The 24,959-nt window shown below is 37.1% G+C and overlaps 1 protein-coding gene across 1 annotated transcript in view; it reads right to left on the bottom strand.

Annotated features, from left to right (window-relative positions):
• The window catches only part of CRPPA (CDP-L-ribitol pyrophosphorylase A), a 53,643-nt gene that overhangs the window by 15,218 nt on the left and 13,466 nt on the right, over nt 1–24,959 (bottom strand). The window contains exons 3-5 of the mRNA XM_083376748.1: nt 10,215–10,364; nt 3,634–3,738; nt 2,195–2,240 (exon numbers count right to left, since the gene is read on the bottom strand). Coding sequence (XP_083232874.1) covers nt 2,195–2,240; nt 3,634–3,738; nt 10,215–10,364 — 301 coding nt within the window. The remainder of the gene's footprint in view (nt 1–2,194; nt 2,241–3,633; nt 3,739–10,214; nt 10,365–24,959) is intronic.

Genomic DNA, 24,959 nt, shown 5'->3' with positions numbered 1-24,959 from the left:
GCCCTCAGGGGGCCGGGTGGGTATGGCCTGGGTGGGCGTGGCCTACTGGGTGGGCGTGGCCAGAGTGCATATGGCTTACTGGGTGGGTATGGCCAGCTATACATCATTCATATCAAGGGTGCCTATGGGGGCCTGGGCAGGAGTGGGACAGATCTGAGGGTCTCTGGCAGAAGGAAGGTCTCTGGGCCAGGGCCAAGGCAGTGGGGGCCATTCCCTCACTGTTTCCAGGATGGTTTCACGGGCCACATGAAACCACTTCGCGGGCCGGATCCGGCCCCCGGGCCTTGTGTTTGACATGTCTGCTGTAGCCAATGGTAACCTAATGGGTTATGCTAGGAGTTATAATTCAACAGTATTTGAAGGGTCAAAGTTGCTTTGTTCTATTCAAGTGAAAGATGATCATATTGTATTTAGAAAATACTCCTAAGTGTACAGTAGCTTACTTTTATAAGAAATTGCAAAAATAAACTTTTATACCAGTCTGCTTTTATCTTTCTCTAAACTTAACCCTCTTTTGAAATGGGGAAATACAGATAATAATAATAATAATGCAGAAATAATGAAAAGAAAAACCTACAATGCTGTCTTGTTCAAAAACTCAAAAGGGCACCTCTGCGTATGACAGCAATATATTTGCTATTTGGAATAAAAATAATTGTAATAGCATTTCTGCTCTTCACAAAGGCAGTACATATACGTATACATATACATATTCATCATATCACTCATCAGCTATTCACACTCACTGACCATTTCCTCCTAATTTAACATATTAAGCAAAATTTACATTCTACAACAGCAACCCTAGTGATTAGTATATTTTCAGACTTGCCAAGTATAATTATAGAAATATTTTATTCTAATTACTGTTCTTTTTTATATGTAGGGGCTTTTCCCATTATTTGTAAAGAAGTCTCAGGTAGAAGGAACAGCAAGGTAACCAAAACAATTGTCCACGGCCTAGAACAGACATGTCAAACACAAGGCCCGGGGGCCGGATCCGGCCCGCAAAGTGGTTTCATGTGGCCCGTGAAGCCATCCTGGAAACAGTGAGGGAATGGCCCCCACTGCCTTGGCCCTGGCCCAGAGACCCTCCTTCTGCCAGAGACCCTCAGATCTGTCCCAGTCCTGCCCAGGCCCTCATAGGCACCCTTGATGCGAACGATGTAGAGCTGGCCATGCCCACCCAGTAGGCCATATGCACTCTAGCCACGCCCACCCAGTAGGCCATGCCCACCATGGCCATACCCACCCGGCCCCCTGAGGGCAACCACAGTGCTGATGTGGCCCTCAATGAAATTGAGTTTGACACCCCTGTTCTAGAGTCTCAACAACTTTTTTACATTGTGGTGACCAAAACTGGATGCAATATTCCAACTGTGGCCTTACCAAGGCATTATAAAGTGGTATTAATACTTCACGTGATCTTGATTCTATCCCTTTGTTAATGCAACCTAGCACTATGTTGGCTTTTTTGGCACCTGCAGTACACTGCTGGCTCATATTTAAATGATTGTCCACTAGGACATCCCTCTCACAGTTACTACTATTGGGCAAGGTACCACCTGTACTTGTGCATTTGGTTTTTCTTGCCTAAATGTAGGACCTTACTTTTTTCACCATTGAATTCCATTTTGTTAGATAACGCCCAATGTTCATGTCTGTCAAGATCCTTCTGTATCTTAAGCCTATCTTCTGGAGTGTTGGATATTCCTGCCAGCTTGGTGTCATCTGCAAATTTGATGAGTTTCCTATCTACCCCCTCATCCAAATGATTGATGAAGATGTTGGAAGAGCACTGGGCCCAGAGCAGAGCCTGTGGCACATCACCACATACTTCCCTCCATGTAGATGCAGTTCCATTGAGGACTACATGCTGAGTATGGCTGGTCAGCCAGCTACAAATCCATCTGGTGGTGATGCTGTCTAGCCCACATTTTTCTATCTTATCTAGTTGTAGGTTGTGGTCTACTAAATACCTTATACGATGTACGATGTAGAGCTGGCCATGCCCACCCAGTAAGCCATACGCACTCTAGCCACGCCCACCCAGTAGGCCATGCCCACCCAGGCCACACCCACCCGGCCCCCTGATGGCAACCGCAATGCTGATGCGGCCCTCAGTGAAATTGAGTTTGACACCCCTGGCCTAGAAGATAATACATAAATTGCAGGAACAAGAAAAAACACATACCTTTGATTAAACAATCAGCTGCAAAAAGATCCCACTTGTAAGTTACCTAAAGGATAAATAAGATTTGATTTTCTAGAGCAATCAATATATTAATCTATAATAGCGAACAGAACAGTATCCAAAAGCAGCTGTTTATATATAAGCACCTCTAAGTATTTCTTAATTTCTTAATCTTATTTTTCTAAAAGATTTGAGATAGATTTTGCAGCATTTAAACTCTACTAAGCATTAATTTTGACACCTTGCAAAGAAGTATTTCATTTAACAATACTATTATAATTTACAATTAATAAAATAGTTATAATTCATTCAGTAACAACTCTATACCTGAAAATTATAATCTTAATGTGCACAATATCATCAAATAAAATATCTTTATTATGTTCTTTGATCAGTTTATGTAGTAAAAAAGAGGGTAATTTAATAAAGCAATTCATTATCATATTTATTGTAAAAACAGTAAAGACAGTAAAACAAGATATCTATTTGTGAAACTGCATTACTTGATGGAAAAGTATCTGACATCTGGTAAATGACTTAACATCTCTTAAAAAGTAACAAATCTAGCATTTATTTGTATGATTTCAAATTTAGAGACGATTTCAAATTTAGAAAAATCATAATATGTCTTAGGACATCAGAAAAAGGACACCATAAAAGAGACATAATTAAAAGCAATATTAAAACAAAGTGAAGAGTGAAGGACAGAATAAAACAGTTTAAAAGGCAAGCTAAAAGGTGGAAAGAATGCCCTATATAGGTACGATGCCAATAAAATTTGGTTGCTATCTGACAACAGCAGAGGTAGCAGGCCAATACTGTCAAACACGATTCTGAATCCTCAGATTAGAATCCAGGAACAGACCTAGGTCTTAATACTTGACACATTAACTTCAAGCCTCAAGACTGCATTATAGGGTGAATTTTGGGGTAATGAACAAAATCCTAGGAAATTCAACTGAATTTATGAGATCTTAAGTTTATATATGAGGCAAGATGTATCCTTATAATCCAAGTTTAATTACTTTTGGAATGTAAATTGCCTATGCAATTGGGTTATTCCTGGTAGGTTCATTTGGGCAGCTGAAGTGGCATAATTTGCCTATGCAAATTGTGCAAGAGAGTACCCGCTATGTTTGATATTACCAGAATATTCTCCACTCTTCTCTATGCTTTCTCTTTCAAGATGTTTAAATGTTACTATTGATTTCACTATTGATTTTATTAACTATAACCACAAGTATTATTTGTTAAAGTATTTAGTAATACAACCACAAGCATTATTAAACAATATAATTAATTTATTAAATTTAATTAAATGACTAGATGTTTTTATTATAATTAGTGCAGTTAACACCTAGCCATTAACATCCTGTAAAAAATTCCATATCATGAGAAAAGGTTTCACTATTAATAAGTAGCAATAGCAATGCTCTTACCTTCCATAGATCAGGAGATCCTTCAATAAGCTTAGCATTTATTTTGCTATATTTTTGAGCTAGATGCAAACATTCTGTTCCATAATCCAGATCATAGTCACTACACTGTGGAAAACAAAAAGAACAAATTATAGAATATTTTAAAAATAAAATATGGCATTTGATCTTCAATGGATATACAGAATGTCAAGCAAATAAATTGTATTGCTCTATGTTTGGTTAATCCTTTAGAAATGTTGCTACAAATACAATACCTCACACACAGCCGGAAAAGAGGTAAACTCTGTAGTATTTCAAATATTTTTATATTCATACAGCATAATTATTGTTATATTGATAACAATTTTAATGTTGAGCTATCACTTTGGAATCCAATCTCTTTTTGCTCCACAATTATCATTGTGCTTCAGTTAAATATTTACTGTGTGTTTATGTGTGGGGGTGGGGGTAATGTCATGGAATGAGATATCCTCCAGGGAGGCAACTCCTCTGCTCTGTCCACCTAGGAGATGATTGAAGTTTGCAACCAGGAGCAAAGTGGTCACATGTACAACCACACTGTTCAAAGAGAAAGATTCCAGTTCCAATTGTGGTTGTAAACTGAGGATTTACCTTTAGTCTCTGTTCATACCCAATATACTAGCAGTATTGTATCAAGATTGTAAATTGGCATCATGTTAGACGTAAATAAATCACAATACTAAGATAAAGAATTTAAGGCAACCCCCAAAAAAACTAGTAAAGTACCAAAATATATGATAAGGATAAATATGCATCTAGATTATGGAATTTACTCAGAAGCAAATTAGAATCTCATATCTCTTATTAAGTTACAGCAAGTATTTATGTAATAGAAATCATGGAAGGAATCAAATCAGGGTGATGCTGGAATCTATGTCTGTATCAAATAAAGATTTATTGAAAATATCAAAGGATCCTGCACTAAGAAGTAGATACTGGCATTTAGTCTTTTCACAATACAGTTTCTATTGCTTGATTGCTTTTATAGCAAAGAAAACATACTGTACTGTGTGTGTCTGTGTCTGTGTAGCGATACACATATACATGATCTAGTGACCTAGTTATGAAAAATGCTGTACTCTTCATTTTGCAGCTTTTAAATAATCCAATTAACTTGTTAATTTAAGGCAATGAAGGAATTCAAATAGGTTTCATTAAATAATCAGTAATCATTAACTGATATAACATTAAATGGTACTGCTCTCTCTTTTGCAATATTTGTATGCTGCCTATATGACAACATTTAAAAATTATATAAACCTTAAATGAATATTTTAGACAAGTTATTTTAAAAAGGCTCGCAGATGTTCTGCAGAAGCTAAAGAAATTCTTGCAAGATAAGCAAATTATAAAACTAAGATTATCTGTTAGTGAAATGATGAATTTTTTCCTTCTCAGTATTTTGTAGCCGTTTAAAAATAGCCCAGTCCATGCACTTATTATACAACAGCAAATTTTATAACGAATCAGTGTGCCAAAGAGATAACCAACATAGAATTATCTAAAACATTCAGGTTCACTCAGACTCCCAATCCTGATTCAGATTTAATGTTTTAACAAATTCAAATATGACTGAAGTCTCATACAAATCATTAATCAAAACTGAGCAGAACTTGTTTAAACTCTTCCTTTCTGGTAATACAGTGGGGAATGCAGAATGTGTGCTCAGATCTCATTAATGTTCTTGTGGAATGTTAGTATCAATAAAATTGCCATGAAGCAATAAAATTGAAAGGAGATTATTTTTAAAAATTTTATTCATTCATTTGTAAAAGCCAAATTGCTTGGGCTTTTTTATTCTTCTACTTCTCTTTACAGACAAAGATTATGTTGAAGTCTCAAGTTTATTGAAATACAAAGAACATATAGTTAAGAGAGACAAACCTAGAATCATAAAGCCTTTGTCTCTTCTTTTTTAGGGATAATTATGTCTTTAGGAGTTGAGATAAGCAGAAAAAGGAATCCCTTTCATTTGTCTCTCTGCTTTTCTCTTTCTCATCTGTTTTACATTCAAGTGATACATCTTTTAATGAATTTAAAACTGTAGTACTGAAAAAAGTGACTTTTTTCACACGGTCACGTGATTAAAATTTGGATATTTGGCAACTGGTTCATATTTATGACAGTTGCACTGCTTTGTGTTCAGGTGATTATCTTTTGCAATCTTCTGACAAGCAAAATCAATGAGAAAGCCAGATTCACTTAGCAACCATGTTACTAATTTAATAACTGCAGTGATTCACTTAACAACTATGACAAGAAAAGTCGGAAAATGGGGAAAAATTCACTTAACAAATGTCTCGCTTAGCAAGACATTTTGGAATCAATTGCGGTACTAAGACAAGGACTACCTGTACTGCTTAATACATTCTTGTGTTACATATTTTCTCAAATGAAAATTGTAGATAGGTTATACTTGACATGGAATCTTTAAAAATCTTTACAATAATCATTAGAGTGATGATCCCTTGTTTAGCATAAACATGCCAATAAAATATCTTCCCTACTATTTTCAAATTAGTGTAATGCCATAGGTCAATATCTCTTGTGATTCAGAATCAAATAACTATTTTCCTATTTTTAAAAAAACAACCCTTGAAGCTTTTAGATACAGATCTGCTTAGTGTACCTAGACTACAAAACTTGTCAAGATTTCAAATGATAATGGTAATGGTAATGATAATGATAGAGTAGGAAGGGACCTTGGAGGTCTTCTACTCCAACCCCTTGCTCTGGCAGGAAACGCTATACCATTTCAGATAAATGGTTACCCAGTCTCTTCTTAAAAAACATCTAGTGTTGGAGCATTCACCACTTTTGAAGGCAGGTTGTTCCAATGACTAATTGTTCTAACTGTCAGAAGTTTCTCCTTAGTTCTAGGTTGCTTCTCTCTTTGGTTAGTTTCCATCTGTTGCTTCTTGTCCTGCCTTCAGGGGCTTTGGAGAATAGCTTGACTTTCTCTTCTTTGTGGCAGCCCCTGAGATATTGGAACACTGCTATCCTTCACCTCTAGAGTAAGTCTATTCTTCAAAAGGGGCCAAAGAGAAGAATACTCATAAAAATATTGTTCCAATATATATATAATGTTAAAATAAAACCTCATGAAAATGAGATAGCTAATCTACCATTATCTTAACATAACTTCAATTTTGCTGATATTCAAATGAGTTTTAGCTTGCCATAAAAACTTTTTCATTAACTTATCCATTTAATGTAGCTAATAGAAGGTAACTCTAGAATCTCCTTTAAAATATACAATTAACTCAATATAATGTTCATTTAAAAACAATACTTAACTTTTTGCAGGTGCATGAACTAAATCAAAATCTTTCCATAACTGAAGCATTTGTAAACAAATATGGATAAATCATAATTTATCCATGGTGTTTCAATTTAGTAGCTTGCCTTGAAAGCTGTAAAATATGATCTCTAGTACTAGACTTTATAAATTAAAAATTATAAGGAAGATTCTCTGTGAGGGATTCCCTCTTGCTCTTAATCTGTAAGCATTCTCTATCTTACTTTAAAATCAATTGGCAATAAGAAGCATTCCTGAAGGCATCCTTCTGTGCAATTCAATAAAGGTTTCCACTACTCATCATTCAATGATAGGTTAATTATTTTTTAATTATTTCTACTAAGTTGCCCCATACTTTAACTAGTTCTGATTGTAATTTTGTAATTATTTTATCATGAAATTGATCATTTGTCTCAGGTCTTAATTTTAGAGAAATAGCAATGTCTTCAACCCTTTCATAATTTTAAGATCTCTACAGATTCCAGATATGCCAGTTATCAAACTTGTAAATTCAATATCAATTTGTGTAGAAATGGGTTGGAATTTCATTAGTAATTCAAAGTTTGAGATAGTGATAGATCTGGAAATAATACAGTTCTATTCAGTCCATTAGAGAAGGAGCCATCATTCCTTCTTGTTTCTGTGGCATATCAAAACACTGTATAAGTTAATCCAGTTTTTTCTTCAGTTTTTGAAATTGAGCTCTTGACTTGAGCTGAGTGAGGAAGATCTATGGTATTTACTTTATGAGACATATTGTTAAAATAATGTTATATTCACTAAGACAAATTTAAAAAGGTCAGGCACAAATCATTCACCATTATAAGCAATTTACATCTATAGGTTTGTACAGGATAGAAAGGCTATCATTCATTCATTCATTCATTCATTCATTCATTCATTTATTATTTATTTATAATTATTTTTCTATACCGCCCTATTCCCGAAGGACTCAGGGTGGTTTACAGGGCAATATTTAAAAGACAATATAAAATTAAGATAAAAAATAGAATTAAAAAGAATTAAATTAATTAATAGCCCAACAATAAAACAATGTTAAAAAACTTGAAACTAAAAACCCCCTCAGTCCAGGCCAGTTAGATCGAAAAGCCAGGTTTTCAGGTCCCGGCAAAACGAGTGCAGGTCGGGGGCAGTCTGGAGTTCCACAGGTAAATCATTCCAAAGGGCAGGCGCGCCCACAGAGAATGCCCTCCCTCTGGGGATCACCCGCCGGCATTCCCTGACCAGCGGCACCCTAAGGAGGCCCTCCCTATGGGAGCGCACAGGACGATGGGAAGTGCTCCCTAAGATAATCCGGGCCCATGCCATTTAGGGCTTTATAGGTCATCACCAGCACCTTGAATCTCACCCGGAGGGATACTGGAAGCCAATGCAGCTTGCGGAGAAGAGATGTTACACAGGAGTATCGAGAGACTCCCATCACAACTCGCAATCATAATGTATGCAATCATTAAAACCAGGTCTGTAAGAACCAGGATTCCTCTGTCTCTCTCAGCCAAAAGAGGGTTGTGGAGCAGAAAAACAGGGCAGAAAGTGGATTGAAGGAAATCTTCCATGGGAAACAAGCAGAATTAATTGGAACTGCAAATTTGCCAATGTCATTTCTAGTTCCATCCCCACTGATTTCATTCATTCTAAATTGTAGCATTGGAAGGTAGGTTAAGAGATAAAATGACACTTCCAGAGAAAAACTTCATCCTCCAGCTATCTCAGTTACAGATGGATAATGAGATACAATTGGTAACAGGTAGACATATCTTTGGGAAGTAATAGCCTGCTATCATAGCAGGGGAACAAGGCTGTGAGGATCTATCAAGCATTAACTCACAAGCTAAATGCCTAGCGAAGCGGGGGGAAACACTACAGAATAGATTTGAGGTGAGGAAAGGTGAGCTAAGATGTCTTCAGATGAATGGAGACAGTAATTACGTTAAGACTGGAAGTAGACCAGTCTCACAGAATCTGTTTAGATAAAAAGGGTACAGGATATTGTCCACTTGTTGTCTAGATGGCTGCTCTTTGAAAAGAGATTGCAGGACAGCATGTTTGAGTGATATTAATCATCACACTCTCAAACATGGCAGAGCCTTTTAAAGCCTACTGAGTTCGCTAACTCACTTTCCAGTCACTTTCAAAAATTATCTTAGAGATCTTCCACAAGAATGAAATGTTACCTGGTGAGTTTAGCTTCATATATGCATAAAAGAAAAATGATTATGTCCTGCCTTTATTATTTTATAAATAGCTCAAGGTGGTGAAGATACCTAATATTCCTTCCTCCTTCTATTTTCCTCACAACAACCAGAGCCCTATGAGATAAGTTGGGTGAAGAGACTACTGGCTTATCAAGCCCCATGAACCAAAAAAACATGTAGAATTACTATTGAACAGTCTCTTTTATTGTTTCTCATCTATAGACATAAATCTTGCCAAACTAAATCAACTATTTTTATCACTATAGAGAGGAGCCTTAACTTTCTCCCAAACTACATAAGGTTTGCTACTTCTTTACACTCCAGAATACAGCCTCTTCTCCCTGAAAGAATACAGCCTCTTCTCCACCAAAAACCCAAAGTCACACAGTTGGTTTCAGAGGACTTAAGTATAAATCACTTATTCCCATCAAAGATGAACAGAGATTAAATCAGGAAATTGATTTAAGAAGCCTGCTAAGACTTGCAATGATTTTTTTAGAAGTGACAAGGAAAAGTATAGGATTATAGGTACAAAAAAAATCTGTTAAAAATTCTGAAAGATTTTCCCTTTGAAACAAAGATGAGTGGTAAACTACCAATGAAACTTCTTTTTGAAAAAGTTGCAGAATATATTTAAAAATATATCTTAAAAAATCAGAAAAGATTTATAAGATTGGCTTGTATGACAAGTGTTGAAAAAACAATATAGTTATATTTGCTTGCCCTTTTTGGTATTTTTCTGATAAAAAATATTTGACATAGAATTTTTATTTTGTGTTCCTTACATAAGAAAGGAGAGGTTCCCTAAAACAGCCAAAATCATTATATATTTTTATTTTTATTTTCTTTTTTAATTTGTTGTTGTTAGTTGCGAAGTCGTGTCCGACCCATCGCGACCCTATGGACAATGTTCCTCCAGGCTTTCCTGTCCTCTACCATCTTCTGGAGTCCATTTAAGCTCTTTTTTAATACTTAAGCATTTAATACTAAACAACTAATTCAGTTGTTCTTACTATTATACTGAGGGCAAAAACCAGAATATTTACCTGAAGATATGCTTGATGAATTTTATCAAATAAGAAAGCCTGAGGCATTTCACTTGCTCTGTACTTGGCACGATCTAGTGAATGGTCTAAACATCCATCTGTGGTGGAAGCAATAACCGTGGAAACAAGAGGACGGATTGCTCCTGCTGCCTAGAATACAAAAATAAATGTCAGCCTTAAAACAAGTCAAAACAAATTAAAGAATTTAATCTTTATTTACCGAGCTGCAATATAATTTAATCAATTTAATCTTTATTTACATTAACCTAATATAGACACAGATTAATTTCCTGTGAATAAACTGCATAACAGAATTAATTAAACAAAATGTTCATATATCAGGTTCATGCATGATCAACTAATTGCACTATATAACAAAATTAATTATTCAGTGATACACAAATGATTAATCTAAACTCTTAATTTTCTAAATGGAAAATTCATTTATCATCACTTGATAATGAAGCTGATCAGCAAATTGACATAGTTTATTAATCTGGTTCTATCATATTGATTGAATTCTGTTATGAATATATGGCAAAGTTTCTTTGAATTTGTATTTCTGAAAAATACTGAAAATTAGCCAGATGATTATACCTTCAAATGGAATCAGATTAACAATCAAATGTGAATCAACCCATTCCAAAAATAACATGTTCCGGTGATCATTGTGAAACAGTTTACTTACACCAACAACCTTTAATTGTCTATACCAGTGATGGCGAACCTTTTAGAGACCGAGTGCCCAAACTGCAACCCAAAATCCACTTATTTATTGCTGGGTGCCGTGTGGCCCACTGGTTGGGTGTGGCTGTGGTGGTCATGGCAGACTGGGTGGGTATAGCCAAGGTGGGCATGGTCACCTCGATGTTGCTCAGGAAGTGACACCTGTGGGGGCCGGGCAGGGTTGGGGGAGATCCAGGAGGTCTCTGGCAGGAGGGGTGGTGGGTAGGAGGCTCATCCTGCGGGGTGAGGCGAGGCGAGGCAAGGCAGGGCAGGGTGCCATTATCACGGGGCAAGGCGAGGCAGGGGCAGCTGCTGCCTGACACCATCGGCCCCCATACACAGAGGCCAGCGAGCAAATGCCGGCTTCTTGACCGGCGCACTCTGGTGCTCCATAGCCCACCACCAGCAGTTCAGACAAGCCACCTCTGAGCTGGACAGCTGGCCAACAGCTGAGGAGACAATGCAGTGGGTCGTGCCTGGGAAAAGGACAGCATGCGAGGCCAGGAGGAATGGGATGGGGGAAGGGAAACCAGCCGTGCCGGGATGCATCTGGCCACATGGAACCTCAGACAGCTGATTGAAGAGGGACAGCTGCCATCTCCAGGGCATGGCATGTGTACCCACAAAGAGGGCTCTGAGTGCCGCCTCTGGCACGCGTACCATAGGTTCACCACCACTGGTCTATACATTTCATTTCTGGTTAATTGTTTTCATATAACTTTGATTTAACAGTTGTTTATAGGGGTACCTTAGCATTAGATAAGCTTAACTTATTTAAAGGATAGTGCTTGAAACATTTATACACTTTCATTACTTGTTTTTAAATGACAAGCGTCTATATATATATATTTGGACAAGTTCCATACATGTTCTAAACATGACAGTTTCTAGACATAAAACATGTAACACAAGGTGCTAAAACATAACAGGTGAACAGATCTTTATTTATAATTCCACTGAATACACAAATTCTGTCACCAGGATACACTTATATTCTATGCTAAGCATTAATGAAAATGGCAAATGAATTTCTAAAATAGATTAATATAAATAATAAACATTTATTTATCATTTTTATAACAGCAATAGCAATAGCACTGAGACTTATATACCGCTTCACAGTGCTTTAGCCCTGTCTAAGTGGTTTACAGAGTCAGCCTGTTGCCCCCAACAATCTGGTTCCTCATTTTTCCTGACCTCAGAAAGATGGAAGGCTGAGTCAACTTTGAGCCTGATGAGATTCAAAATGCCAAACTGCTGACAGCCGGCAGTACTGCATTCTAACCAATGCGCCACCACGGCTCCTCCATAGGTGTATGTCATGTATGTGTTTCACTTTGAGAGTGGGCAACTAATTTTCATTTTTGATATGTGCCATTGTGCCCACAGTAAAAAATGACAATAAAGATTATCTTATCTTATCTTATATAAGGTAAAGCATATCTTGAAAATTAATCTTTGAAGGTGCAATCTAAAATTAATTTTAGCAGTAATTAATATTTAGATTTTTTTTTAAATTTTATTAGATTTATATACCGCCCTTTCCCGAAGGACTCAGGGCAGTTTACAGGGCATTTTAAAATCACATCAATATAAAATACAAAGTTAAAAGAGAATTAAAAGATTAAATTATCCCTGAAAATAAAACCCAGTTAAAATTCTCAGCCTGGGTCAGAGAGCTCAAAGAGCCAAGTCTTCAGGTCCCGGTGGAATGAGCGTAGGTCAGGGGCAGTCCTGAGCTCCATGGGCAGCTGGTTCCAGAGGGCAGGCGCACCCACAGAAAAGGCCCTCTCCCTGGGTGTTATCCGCTGGCAATCTTTTACCGGCGGCACCCTGAGAAGACCCTATTTGGACAAGATAATTTTCTAGAGTAAAATATTTCAACCATGGTTTGTTTGGCTTAGGAAGCTAAATAAGACCATCACATGGGCAATGGCTACTGAACTGATAGTAAACCCTACTTCTTCCATTTCACTCCCTGCTTCCCCACCTGCCCATCTTTTATTCTCATTGCTTTTTCATAGTTTATACCATTGTTCCATTACTTTGCTACTGTTATGCTTACGCTTTTTTTTAATTTCTAATTTTTACTGTTGTAAATCATCTAGAGTATTCCCACAGTGAGATAGGTGGCAAATAGATTTAATAAATAAATAAAAATAAAACAAAACATAAAATCACAGACATTTAAAGCACCTGAAGTTGGAAAAGCTTATCCTTAAGCAGATAAAATATTATCAACCACTCCAGCAAACCCTTCTGGCAAAGCTATATTTTGCTTGGTACTTTCCATATGTTTTGGGCTGCAACTTTCAAATAATTAAAACGTAACAGTCAATTTCATCCTGAATAAGGCAATTTTCAAGTTATTTTAAAAATCCTCCAATTACAGGAAATTGTACTTAGTAATAAGACTCAACTTTGAGAAAAAGCTTTTTCCTGTATCTAAAATTCAGCTCTATTTTTACAAACATAAATAAAATGTTAACATCTGTGTAGGTTTTGTAAATATATTAAAACTATGTAACAATTTTCAAATTTGTATCATCAATTGTCCATTTCATCAAATTAAACATTAACACTTCTAAAAATAATATTCATATTAAGCTGGCTTTCAACCATAACACAAAGATCAAAAGCAAGAGGGAAAAATCGTCTGCCTTTGTTGGAAAGGTTTTAATTTACCAATATTTGTTCAGATTCCTTATTTATCCAATTCTGCCCACTATTTGTCCCTCTTATTGATAGAACTCTGTCAAGTGGAACTAGTGTTAGGGTCACAAAAACTTGCTCCAGCCTATTTTCAGGGCTGCATATGCAGAATAATTTCTTACTTTGCCCAGTATGTATATGATTTAACTTAGAGGTGCTGTAAATGTTTCTATAGCCGTATAAATCAATATGATTAATTCCTTTTTATCCTAACAAATATTTTTACATATTACTATACTGTGAATATTTACATAACTGAAAGAACTTATATTTGACAGCATTCATAACCACGTTACAAATTCTACATTCAAGCAGAATTAACTGTGTACTTATTTTTCCAACAAGTAGGAGCATGCTTCTGTTCAGACATCCATACTCTCACCAATTATACTTATATCAAATAGTCAACATGCTTTACCCATAACTGTAATTACCTCTTCTGTTAGCAAAATTATCTTAAAGAATTACCTCTTTTACATTTTTAGAAATGCCACATTAAAAAAAACCCAATCACAATTATGTAATTTAAATGTTTCAGTTATTTTTCAGAAAGTGCATGTTTTGTATAATGAACATTAAATTGACATTGGATTTATATCACTTCTTTGGCATTAAATTGGCATGTAATTATTTTAATTTCCAACAAAACTGAAAATTAATTTGTAACAACTAGAGAACCAACATTTATGTATTGTCATATTACTAATCAGTAAATCCTTGGTTAATTCATTGGCATCAGACCCATATTTATTTTGGACACTTTTTGGATAGCTACTTGCTTTTAAGTTCTAGTATTACTGTGGGCATATGTTTTCAGTGACCATTGTCTCAATGCAATGAAAAGAATAAATACCATGAACAATTATGTGAGCATTTTATTGCTAATAATTAGATATACAGTAAGTAATTTGAAAGGGGAAAAAATCCTATTTTTACATGATTTTATGTACACATCTCCCCAGTTGCCTTTTCCCTAAAGAGTCCCAAATTTCTAGGCTTTTTTCTTATAAGGAAATAACCTCTATTTTTTAACAACTAAAGTTCAGAGTGAGACAGAAACAAATTAGTAGGAAACATTAATTTGGCTTAGATCCAGATCTTTTTGTATTTTAGGTAGACCTGTGCAAATATATTAATCTGTTTCCGTTTATTCTAGGCTGTCTGTTGGATTTATTTTAGGAATAACTAGATCTGCATCTAAATCATTATCTGGAAAGATGCAGCAACCACACACAATAATATCCAGATAACTTTCCCACAGTATAGTTCTTAAATAACCGGATATTCTGAATAGATATTCAATAAAATACATAGTCTGTGCTGTAAACTGGTTTGTTAGTTCCATTTATTAAGCTTCTTTAAAAGGTTTCCATTGCAAAAATGATGATGCTCTTCAGAGAACAATTATCTACATAGTGTGGTTAAATCATTGAAACAAACCATTAAAAATAGATGATCATGAAAAAATTATGGTTTTCATGTCTGCAAAAGAGTCAAAACACTAATATAAGCAAATACAACTCAGGATACTATTATCTGAAAATGAGCGAAGTTATGATATCTGCATTTCTGGTGGCTTGCAGTTGCATCCAAGTTGTTGTGTTGACCTCTTTGACACGTGAGATGCTAGTCTTTCTGTCCTCAAGAGACCATTCCTGAACTCAACAATTTTGAACAATTATCATCCTGTTCAGGTGTTACAGAAATCTTGAAACAAAGGATTACTTGGACCAATTTCAATCATATTTCAGGCTAGGATTTAGTACATAGACAGAATTAGGCTTCTACCCTAATGGCACTCCAAAACTCCTTGAAAATCTGGCTATCCTCCAGGCTTCAGGGTAGGATGGATTTATTTATTTATTTGTTTTATTTATTTAATTAGATTTCTATACCGTCCTATTCCCGAAGGACTCAGGGCGGTTTACAGGGCAGCATAAAATACAATATAAAAGATAATATAAAATTAAAATAAATTAAATTAATTAAGCCCAACAATTAAAACAATATTTAAAAAGCTAAAACCCCTTCAGTCCAGGCCTGATAAATCGAAAAGCCAGGTTTTCAGGTCCCGGCGAAATGAACGCAGATCGGGGGCGGTCTGGAGTTCCACAGGTAAATCATTCCAAAGGGCAGGCGTGCCCACAGAGAATGCCCTCCCTCTGGGGATCACCCGCCGGCACTCCCTAACCGGCAGCATCCTAAGGAGGGCCTCTCTATGGGAGCGCACAGGACGATGGGAAGTTGATGCTGGCAGCAGGTGCTCCCTAAGATAATCCGGACCCATGCCATGTAGGGCTTTATAGGTCATCACCAGCACCTTGAATCTCACCCGGAGGGCAACTGGAAGCCAATGCAGCTCGCGGAGAAGAGGCGTTACACGGCAGTATCGGGAGACTCCCATCACAACTCGCATGGCTGCATTCTGCACCAGCTGAAGCCTCCGAGTGGTCCTCAAGGGCAGCCCCATGTAGAGAGCATTGCAGTAGTCTAACCAAGAGGTCACGAGCGCATGAGTGACTGTGCGTAGGGCATCTCGGTCCAGATAGGGCTGCAACTGGCGCACCAGGCGAACCTGGGCAAAAGCCCCCCTGGTCACGGCACCTATGTGGTCTTCTAAACTGAGCCGTGAATCCAGGAGGACGCCCAAGTTGCGAGCCCTATCAATTTAGTCCTCTTGTTAAGATGTGCTTTTTGTATACATAGCATGTTGCCTAAACAGATAAAGAAGATAGATTCATAGACAGACAAAAGATAGACAGACATAGTCTATTGTATTTTATATATATCAATTTAGCACAGCAATTGACATATTATAAAAGTCCTGAAACAAGAGATCCAGTTTTGAGTTAGGTCTACACAACATGCATCCTACCAATATGTTTTAAAAAGTGATATTACAGGTGCTACAGTACTCTAGTAATTCTGCAGCTCCAGTAGCCATGGAACAGTTGATTTTCAATGTATGGGGCCCATGAGGATTTTAATTTTATCAGTGTGGCACTATTATCTTGACAAGTTAGCAAGCATACTTTGGTTAATGAAAAGTATACTTAATTATAACTAGTAAGAGAATTGAATGGGATATGATGGAGTCCAGATAATCTATCCATCTTGTTTAGAATGTGCTAGAGGTAAACATGCACAATGCACAATAGTGCAAATCAAATGAAAGATCATTGAAAGTCTGATGGCAAATCTCATCATCTGCCATATCAAAGGTTAGTGATCCAAGGATGAATTGCCTTAAATAAGGTCTTCTACTTTTGGGGCATGCAGATCTTAAGAAAATATGTCAGTTCAGAAGGCAATGAATAGAGAATAGGAAATGTCATTATAGTTAAAATGCCACTGATGTGTACCATGACCCGTATCAGATCCAAGGCAATTTTTCTTCTTTGGATTTGAACAGCTGCACATCACTGCAATAAACAAGAACAAGTATTTGTCCAACGATCAAACATCCTGAGATGAATTCAAGGTAGAATGGAACTAGAGTGCAGTACAAGCAGCAGATTTATAGATTTTCTTTCAGAATCTGATTTAAGTATAAAATTAATGGACCCTTTTTGATTTATCTAGCCAGTTGCAATGTCAGAAAAACCTGACAGTGGGACTAGCAAGTAATGAAGCAGCTTCAACTATAATTTTATAATCATAACCAGCCCAAATTAGAACTCTGGTTATTATTACATGTGAAAAAAATTTATTCTCCTGTAGCTAATACAAAGAAGAAAAATTCTTTTTGCTATTATGGAGATACATAAGAAAAGCTGCTGACTTATTGTTAGGTACAAGTTACTGCAGGTTTCTGTAAAAACAGTAGCTTGCTTTACAACAACACTGAGGCAAATTGGAAATAAAAAAGATGCATGGCTTAAGGCTATTGATCTTTTATGGTCTTGCACTTTTCAATGAAATGACATGCACTAATTGTGTTGGAAATATTTTATCCCTGGAGCCCGGTAGAGAAGAGAGAAAGTTAGGATATCCATGAAAAGCAGGCTTGAGTATATACTTACATTACATTTAATGTTTTTGTATCCTAATTTTCTTTCCAAAATGAAGCCCTAACACTTTTAACCAAAAATAAATCCAATATTTTAAAAGATAAATGTTGATAAACTGCTGAAAATGAAAGAATTTCAATAAACCTATAAATTAATTCAAGTAGCAACTAATTCAGTTCATAAACCACTATAAACTCATAAATTAATTAACAGAGCTCTAAAAACAGTTGTATAGTTGTATGTGTGTGTATAGTTGTTTAATTAAGATGTATTTCAGTTCTTCATGCAAAACTTGAATATTCTTCTTGTAATAATGTAAAATGCTATTAGACTTGAAACATTTTAATTATTTTTTGGATGAAAATATAGCACTGTTTAAACTTATCAGCATAGAAAACTGAATTGTATTTAGCATGTGACACAAATACACATCAATTATAGCAAGTAAAATTTTTAAAAAATAATAAAAATAACAATGTAAAAAAAGAAATTATACCTAAAATCACAAAAAAACCAATATCATACATGTCAAATATTCATTGAATGTTCCTAATGATAAGAAGCTCTAAATTACTTTATTATTTAAGTAACAGCAAGTAATACATGTTAATATATCTCAGGTACCATTTTAGGAATTCAAAGAAACAAGACCTATTAAAATGGAATGAGATGGAATAAAATCCTGATTTTGAATTGTAAGTGAAGGGAATGTAATTTTTAATAAAAACATTCTTTAATGAAAGCCTAGTTAAATGTTACATAACCTTAGTTCCTTAAAAGGTGGAAAACTTCTTGTCAGGCAGAAAACTTGTTGTCATGGTAGGCAGTCAGAAAGCATGTAACCAAAGTGGGCCTATCAACTGGGTCCATGGAGGAGGATTGTGGTGTGTCATCAGAACCAGGAGGTATTTAAACCCTTGCCAATTTTGATTCTGTGTGCTTCTTGATCGTGTTAATAGAAATCCACCAGCCTTTGCAAACATTTTTTAAATAAAAATTCTTTCAGTGACCTCCAAGTCTCTTTTTGAGTTTAATTTTATTCCAGACATAAGCAAAAAAAAAAGTTTGTTTTCCTAGCTAGATTTCTTTCAGCCTGAAGTTAAGAAAAATAATTTGTTCTGGGATCCTTTGAAATATACCAGAATCTTGTCCCCAAACTAAAGCCTAAAAGGGTTATGGGTAAATGTTTCAGGTTAGAATCCTATGTAAAATCATAACATACAATTAGTAGTCTGCATGTCTTTAATGTTTGTAGCTTTGCAGATCAGCGGGGGGAGGAGATGGTTCTGTGGGCAGGCAAGTGTGCCCACAGGTCTATTTGTCCAAGTGGTAGCACACATGCACACCGCTCATGCAAATGAAGCACACATGCATGTGTTCACCTGTTGCTTGCACAAGTGGGGATGTGCGCACAAGCTTGCTCGCTACTTCTGTGGCCTGGTTCCGAATGACTCAAGGCCCGGTAGTGGGCCATGACCTGCTTTAAGGGATGCAAGCTGGTAACTTCACACTCTTGTCCATTTTCTCCTACCTTTAGCTAGGTTGCAGGAAATCAATCACCAAAGGCAAAAATGAATCAACAATCTTGGGAAAGATTGGTGGGCAAGAAGGCATCAACCTAGACTTCAACTCCAGCTATTTTGCCAAATCTGCTTTTTGGGCCAGTGTCGAATATTGGTGGCAGTATGACATATCTAATTGACACTGTGATTAACACAAATGCCAGTTTATTTTAAAAGAAAGCAGGTTTATTTAACACAGACATGTCAAACACAAGGCCCGGGGCCAGATCCGGCCCGTGAAGTGGTTTCATGTGGCCCGTGAGGCCATCCTGGAAATAGTGAGGGAACGGCCCCCACTGCCTTGGCCCTGGCCCAGAGACCCTCAGATCTGTCCCACTCCTGCCCAGGCCCCCATAGGCACCCTTGATGCAAACAATGTAGAACTGGCCATGCCCACCCAGTAGGCCATACACACTCTAGCCACGCCCACCCAGTAGGCCATGCCCACCCAGCCCCCTGAGGGCAACTGCAATGCTGATGCGGCCCTCAATGAAATTGAGTTTGACACCCCTGATTTAACACATGCATACACCCCACTAAAGTCAAATGGAACAGAATTACTAGAATTAGGGTGGGGAAGAGAAAAAGTGTTTGTGTTTATGTGTGTATGTGCATGATATTCTATCATAAAAATATATGTAGTTTGATAATCATATCAAACATTTGAATTTAGAGCCTGTAGATTAATCTGAAGATTAATACATGCTCAAAGAATCAGACTGGCAGTGTATTATCCCTGCAAGTATTATCCCTTAAATAATCTGGGTTAAACTAGGAGACTGGTGTAATGTACTTTTTTTGAACCTACCAACAAATATTATCACCATTCATATCAAAATCTATCTTTATGTATTTGACTCAAATATACACAATCACTGTATCTGAATGTCTAAAATGTTCCCATTTTAACTCTTTTTTGTCACTGATAAAGTAAGAATCCAAGTTTTAAAGAAAAAGTACAAGCATGTTGTTAACTTATTCTTGAAGTTACAACAGAATAAATTGAAGCTTTAGTTATAAGATTTCAGAAGAAAATTGGACTTTTTAAAGTTAAGAAGACTCCTAATCCTATATTTCAGGACTGACAAGTTTCTTTTAAAAAAACTTGCTGAAAACATTTCCTTGTGGTACTGTTAAAACTGTTGGCAATAGGAAATTGCTAGGAGCTTTGGAATGCTGCCTTCTTTTGTTTTAACTACCTTCCACAACTTGTATTGGCAACAAAAAGTAGGTTTCTAAAAATTATAATTTTAATTATGAATTGCTTCAAACATAAATGGATTTTAATTGGTTACAAAGCCATATTCTAACATAATCAGAGATTGTTTCATACAATTAATTTACTAGAGCATAATTTAGTAGTTCTTATAAGCTGCACATTTTGAATCCTGCAGGCAAATAACAAACTGATTAGTAAGTGTAATAATGTAATTTATTCTACTGACAAGTGGAATTAAAAAGCGCAATATCCTACTTGATCAATTGCCATTTTAAGAACATTAAGTCTTCAATTATGCTATCCATATGGTATGCAGAATCTGAATTTACAGTATCATTGTTGCATGAGTGATTTAATGTTAAGTTTTAGCCAAGTTTTTTTTAAAAAAAAAAACTAGGAAGTCTAAGCACATAATGTAAAAAGGAAATAATTACTCTTCATAAAAATGCTTAACAAAGCAGTATTTAGGTAGATTCTCATTCATCCCATATTGTGCTTTAGAGTAGGCTTTGTACATTTTTTTCCTAAATGGCTTCCAGTTTATTGTGCCAAAAAAGAGGATATTTATATTGTTTTCCTTTGGATACAGGCACTAGCTATGCATAGGCTCTGCACAGAAGTAAATTTAAAACAGGAATATGAAACATATTTTTAAAATATAGCAGACTGGGCCCTATTCAACAACAAAATGCAAATCAGTTATGAGAAAGTAAGATTTTACATTTAGGCAAGAAAAACTAAATGCACCTAGCTTAAGCCTTGGTGGAGCAGTGGGCTAATGCCTCCTTAAGTAACACCAGCTGCCTGCAATTAGTGCAGGTTCGCATCCCACCAGGCTCAAGGTTGATTCAGCCTTCCATCCTTCCGAGGTAGGTAAAATGAGGACCTAGATTGTTGGGGGCAATTAAGCTGACTTTGTAATAATGCCGCTTGGGGGGGTGTATGAAAGCCCTAATAAGCAGGCATATACATAGAATGAAGGCTACTGCTAAGCTTGTAAGCCGCCCTGAGTCTTCGGAGAAGGGCGGGATATAAATAGAATTAAAATAAAAAAATAAATAAAAAACAGCAATAACTGTGAAAGGGATCTAGGAATCCTAGTATGAGCAGTCTAAAGGATGGATCAGAAGAGGGATAGAATCAAGACCACATGAAGAGTTAGTACCACTTTATGCTGCACTAGTAAGACTACATTTGGAATACCGTGTCCGTGCACTAGAAAGTGCAGGGAAGAGCAAGAAAGATGATAAAGGAGACAGGAACAAGCAAAAGTGGGAACTGGGAATGTCTTGTCTAACAAAAAAGATGAGGTGACGACTTCCGGTGGCGACGCGACGCCGAAGACAGCCGTTTTCGGGCTGCCCGCTACGCAGCTGTGTTTTTCCATCGTAAACAGCGCCGATCAGCTGTTTAGATGGATTTGAAGCCCCCTCCTCAGGAGAAGAGGAGGGGGTGAGGCCCCAGGTAGGGGTTGAGCTCTCCGGGGCCGCCTGAGCTGAGAGCTTGGGCGGTTGAAGGATGAGCCCCCCCGAAGCATGGGTTGCTCCGAGCTGCGCAGCGCCTCTGCTCCGGGATTTTTGGAGCAGAGCCAGGCGTTAGCAACCACCCCTGCCAAAAGGAAATACTTTTGATTATCAAGATGCAGGCAGAGCGGTACAGGAGGTCAAGGTGAAGTGGACTCTTTATTTTTACTCTCTAGCTCAATGGATTTTATAGCTTTAAAGTGAAAGTGCGCAATAAGTGAAAGTGGGGGAAGATGGCGGCTAAAAATTCTAAAGCTCTTCGCAATGCGGGGTCTTCCCTGGTGCAAGAGACCTCATTGCAAGCTTTGCTTCCTCCTGCATCTCCCCCGGTATTGACGCTTAAGGATTTACAAGATGCTCTTGGAAAGCATGCACAATTGATGTCTGATATGATGGATGAAAACTTGAAAAAGCTGGAGGAGAAAATGGAGGAGAAAATGGAGAAATTGGAGAAGAAGATGGAAGAGAAGTTGAGAGCAATGAGGGTGGACATCTTGTCTATGGTTGAATCCGTAGCTGAATGTGTGCAACAGCTGGATGTAAAAGTGGAGGATCTCAGTCAAAAGAACTCTATATTAGAAGCAAAGGTATTAAAAAATGAAAATATAAGGGATAAAATGGACGGAGAATTGAGCCTTGTTCAGTATCATCAGATGCAGTATGCTATTAGAATCAGGGGTTTAAAGGAGAATGGTAAAGAAGATTTAAAGCAGCTGATTTCTGAGGCTCTGGAAGGGGTACTGGGCCAGCCAGCATCTGAAATTGAGGGAAATATGGACAAAGTTTTTCGTGTAAATTCATGGATTGCAAGACAGAGGAAGTTACCCAGAGATGTGGTGGTCTATTTTACAAAGAGAGTAATTAGAGATGAAATCATTCAAGCTGCTTATGATACTAATTTGGTAGTGGCTGAGCAAGAAGTTTTGGTTTTAAAAGAGATCCCTCCGAAGATCCTAAGGAGAAGGAAAGATTTTGCATTTCTAGTACAGGAACTTAAGAAACGTGATATTAAGTTTAGATGGGAGATTCCAGTTGGATTGGTGGCGACGCACGAAGGTAAAAGACATCGTTTGGTTACTGTGGCTCAGGCACGTGATTTTTATAGTAATGTGTTAAAAGCAACCCCCCTATCATTTTTGGAAGCTGCAAAAGGATACGGTGTCGGAAAGCTTCAAGATGTTGCAGATAGACAGACAGAGGACAATGGTGTTGGAGGGGATCAAGTCACAGTCTCATCGGTTGCTGTAGGAGGCCAGATGATGACGCGTGCCGCCCTAAGAAGAGCGAGACGAGAGCAAGAGCAAGACCAGCAGAAAGTTATGGAATCTCCAAAGCGTGCTTACAGTGAAGATGTGGGAGGGGAGCGGTCTAAAGAAGTTTTGGGGGTCATGACAGATGTGCTCCAAAAGTTTTGGGGCGTTAAGATTGCTGATTAAATTTTTAAATTAGAATGTCAATGGAGTAAAATTATTATAGAGAAAGAAAGTTTTTTTTTTTTAATATTTTACACAATTTAAGATTGATGTTATTTGCTTGCTAGAAAAGTATATTAGGGTTATGGACTTAAAGTATGTGTTGAACTAAGAATGGGTATGTAAGCTCCTAATTAACAACAAGTTGTCTTAGAGATTGCCTAAATCTTTTTTTTATATACTCTTTTTATTTGAACTTTTATTTGAACTCAAGGATGATTTGGAACTGCAAGACATTTGGCGTGATACATGCAAGAACTATTTTTGATCATAGTTTAGTTTGGTCGGAGATTATTAAGATTAACAGAGATAGGCGCTTTTGGCGCGTAACTGAGAATTTGTTTGGAAATTAGAGAAAGGTGGGAGAATGCAAATAGCAGGTGAAAGTTTTTTTTCTTTTCTTTTTTTTTGAAATTAATATGAATAAGGACTGGGATTAAGAAAATTTATTTTGAGTAAAGTTCTTTTTCTGTTTTCCTCTTTTTCTTTTTTACTTTATTTGTAATATTAATATTGTTTGTACTCATTTTATATGAGCTAGAGAGAGATAGAATTTATAGTTTATTGTTGATAACATAGGGGTGTTTGTTTGTTTTTCGATTTTATACCCTGTATTTAGCTCTGGGAAGTCGGGGGGGAGGAGGGAATGGGGGAGAGGGATAGGGAGGGTTGGATAGGGGTGGGGGAGGGGGGATTAAAGTTAAAATGTATTGTAAAACTTTTTAAATAAAAAAAAAAGATGAGGTGACATGATAGCAATGTTCTACTATTTGAGGAGCTGTCACAGAGAGGAAGGGGATAACCAATTCTTCAAAGTATTTAATCGCAAGACAGAAGAAGTAATGGATGGAAGCTTAACAATTAATTAGTGAAACCTTTGTGCTGGAATGTAACTATAAAGAAAGTTAAACAGAATGGCAGCAAAAATCCAGCATGGGGGGGAAAAAACCCGGTTGTTTTAGATGCCAGACTAGCGTGCATTCACATGCCTACAATCCCCTTGCCTGCTGCATGCTTGCTGCTTGCTCGGGCCTCTCCTTCCAGGCCATTTCGGAGCCAGTCCAAAAGCAAAGGAAATGGTTCCACCCCACCAGATCACTGTGGGGCTTCGTTGCCAAAGACCCTCTGCACAAGGTCTGGACAAAACTCCGGGACTGAAAAAGCAGCAATGAGAGCAAAGGGCTGTTCAAAGGAGGAAGAAAAAGGAGAGAGTGGGAGAAGTCACTACCGAACAGGTGAGGTGTGACAGGTGTTGGAGCGTGGTAGGCCTGGCTGCGGGAGCCCTTTGGCATGGTAAGCAGTTGCGGAGTGCCTGAGGCAGCTCCCCCTTTCCACTCCTTCCTCATGGCAGCGTCCCCCCATCTCCCCGTCTCCACCTGCAGAGAACCAGTTGTTAAATTATTTGAATCCCACTACTGACATGAGGGTATATTCTATCATTTATTCAAATGACTAATTAAATAATTCCTTTTACCAATAACATCTGGAAAAAATATATTCTCCTTAAAGTACATCTATAAA

The sequence above is a fragment of the Vipera ursinii genome, assembly GCF_947247035.1.
Source record: "Vipera ursinii genome assembly, chromosome: Z".
NCBI classification, from domain to species: domain Eukaryota; kingdom Metazoa; phylum Chordata; class Lepidosauria; order Squamata; family Viperidae; genus Vipera; species Vipera ursinii.
This window is presented reverse-complemented; position numbering and strand designations above follow the sequence as displayed.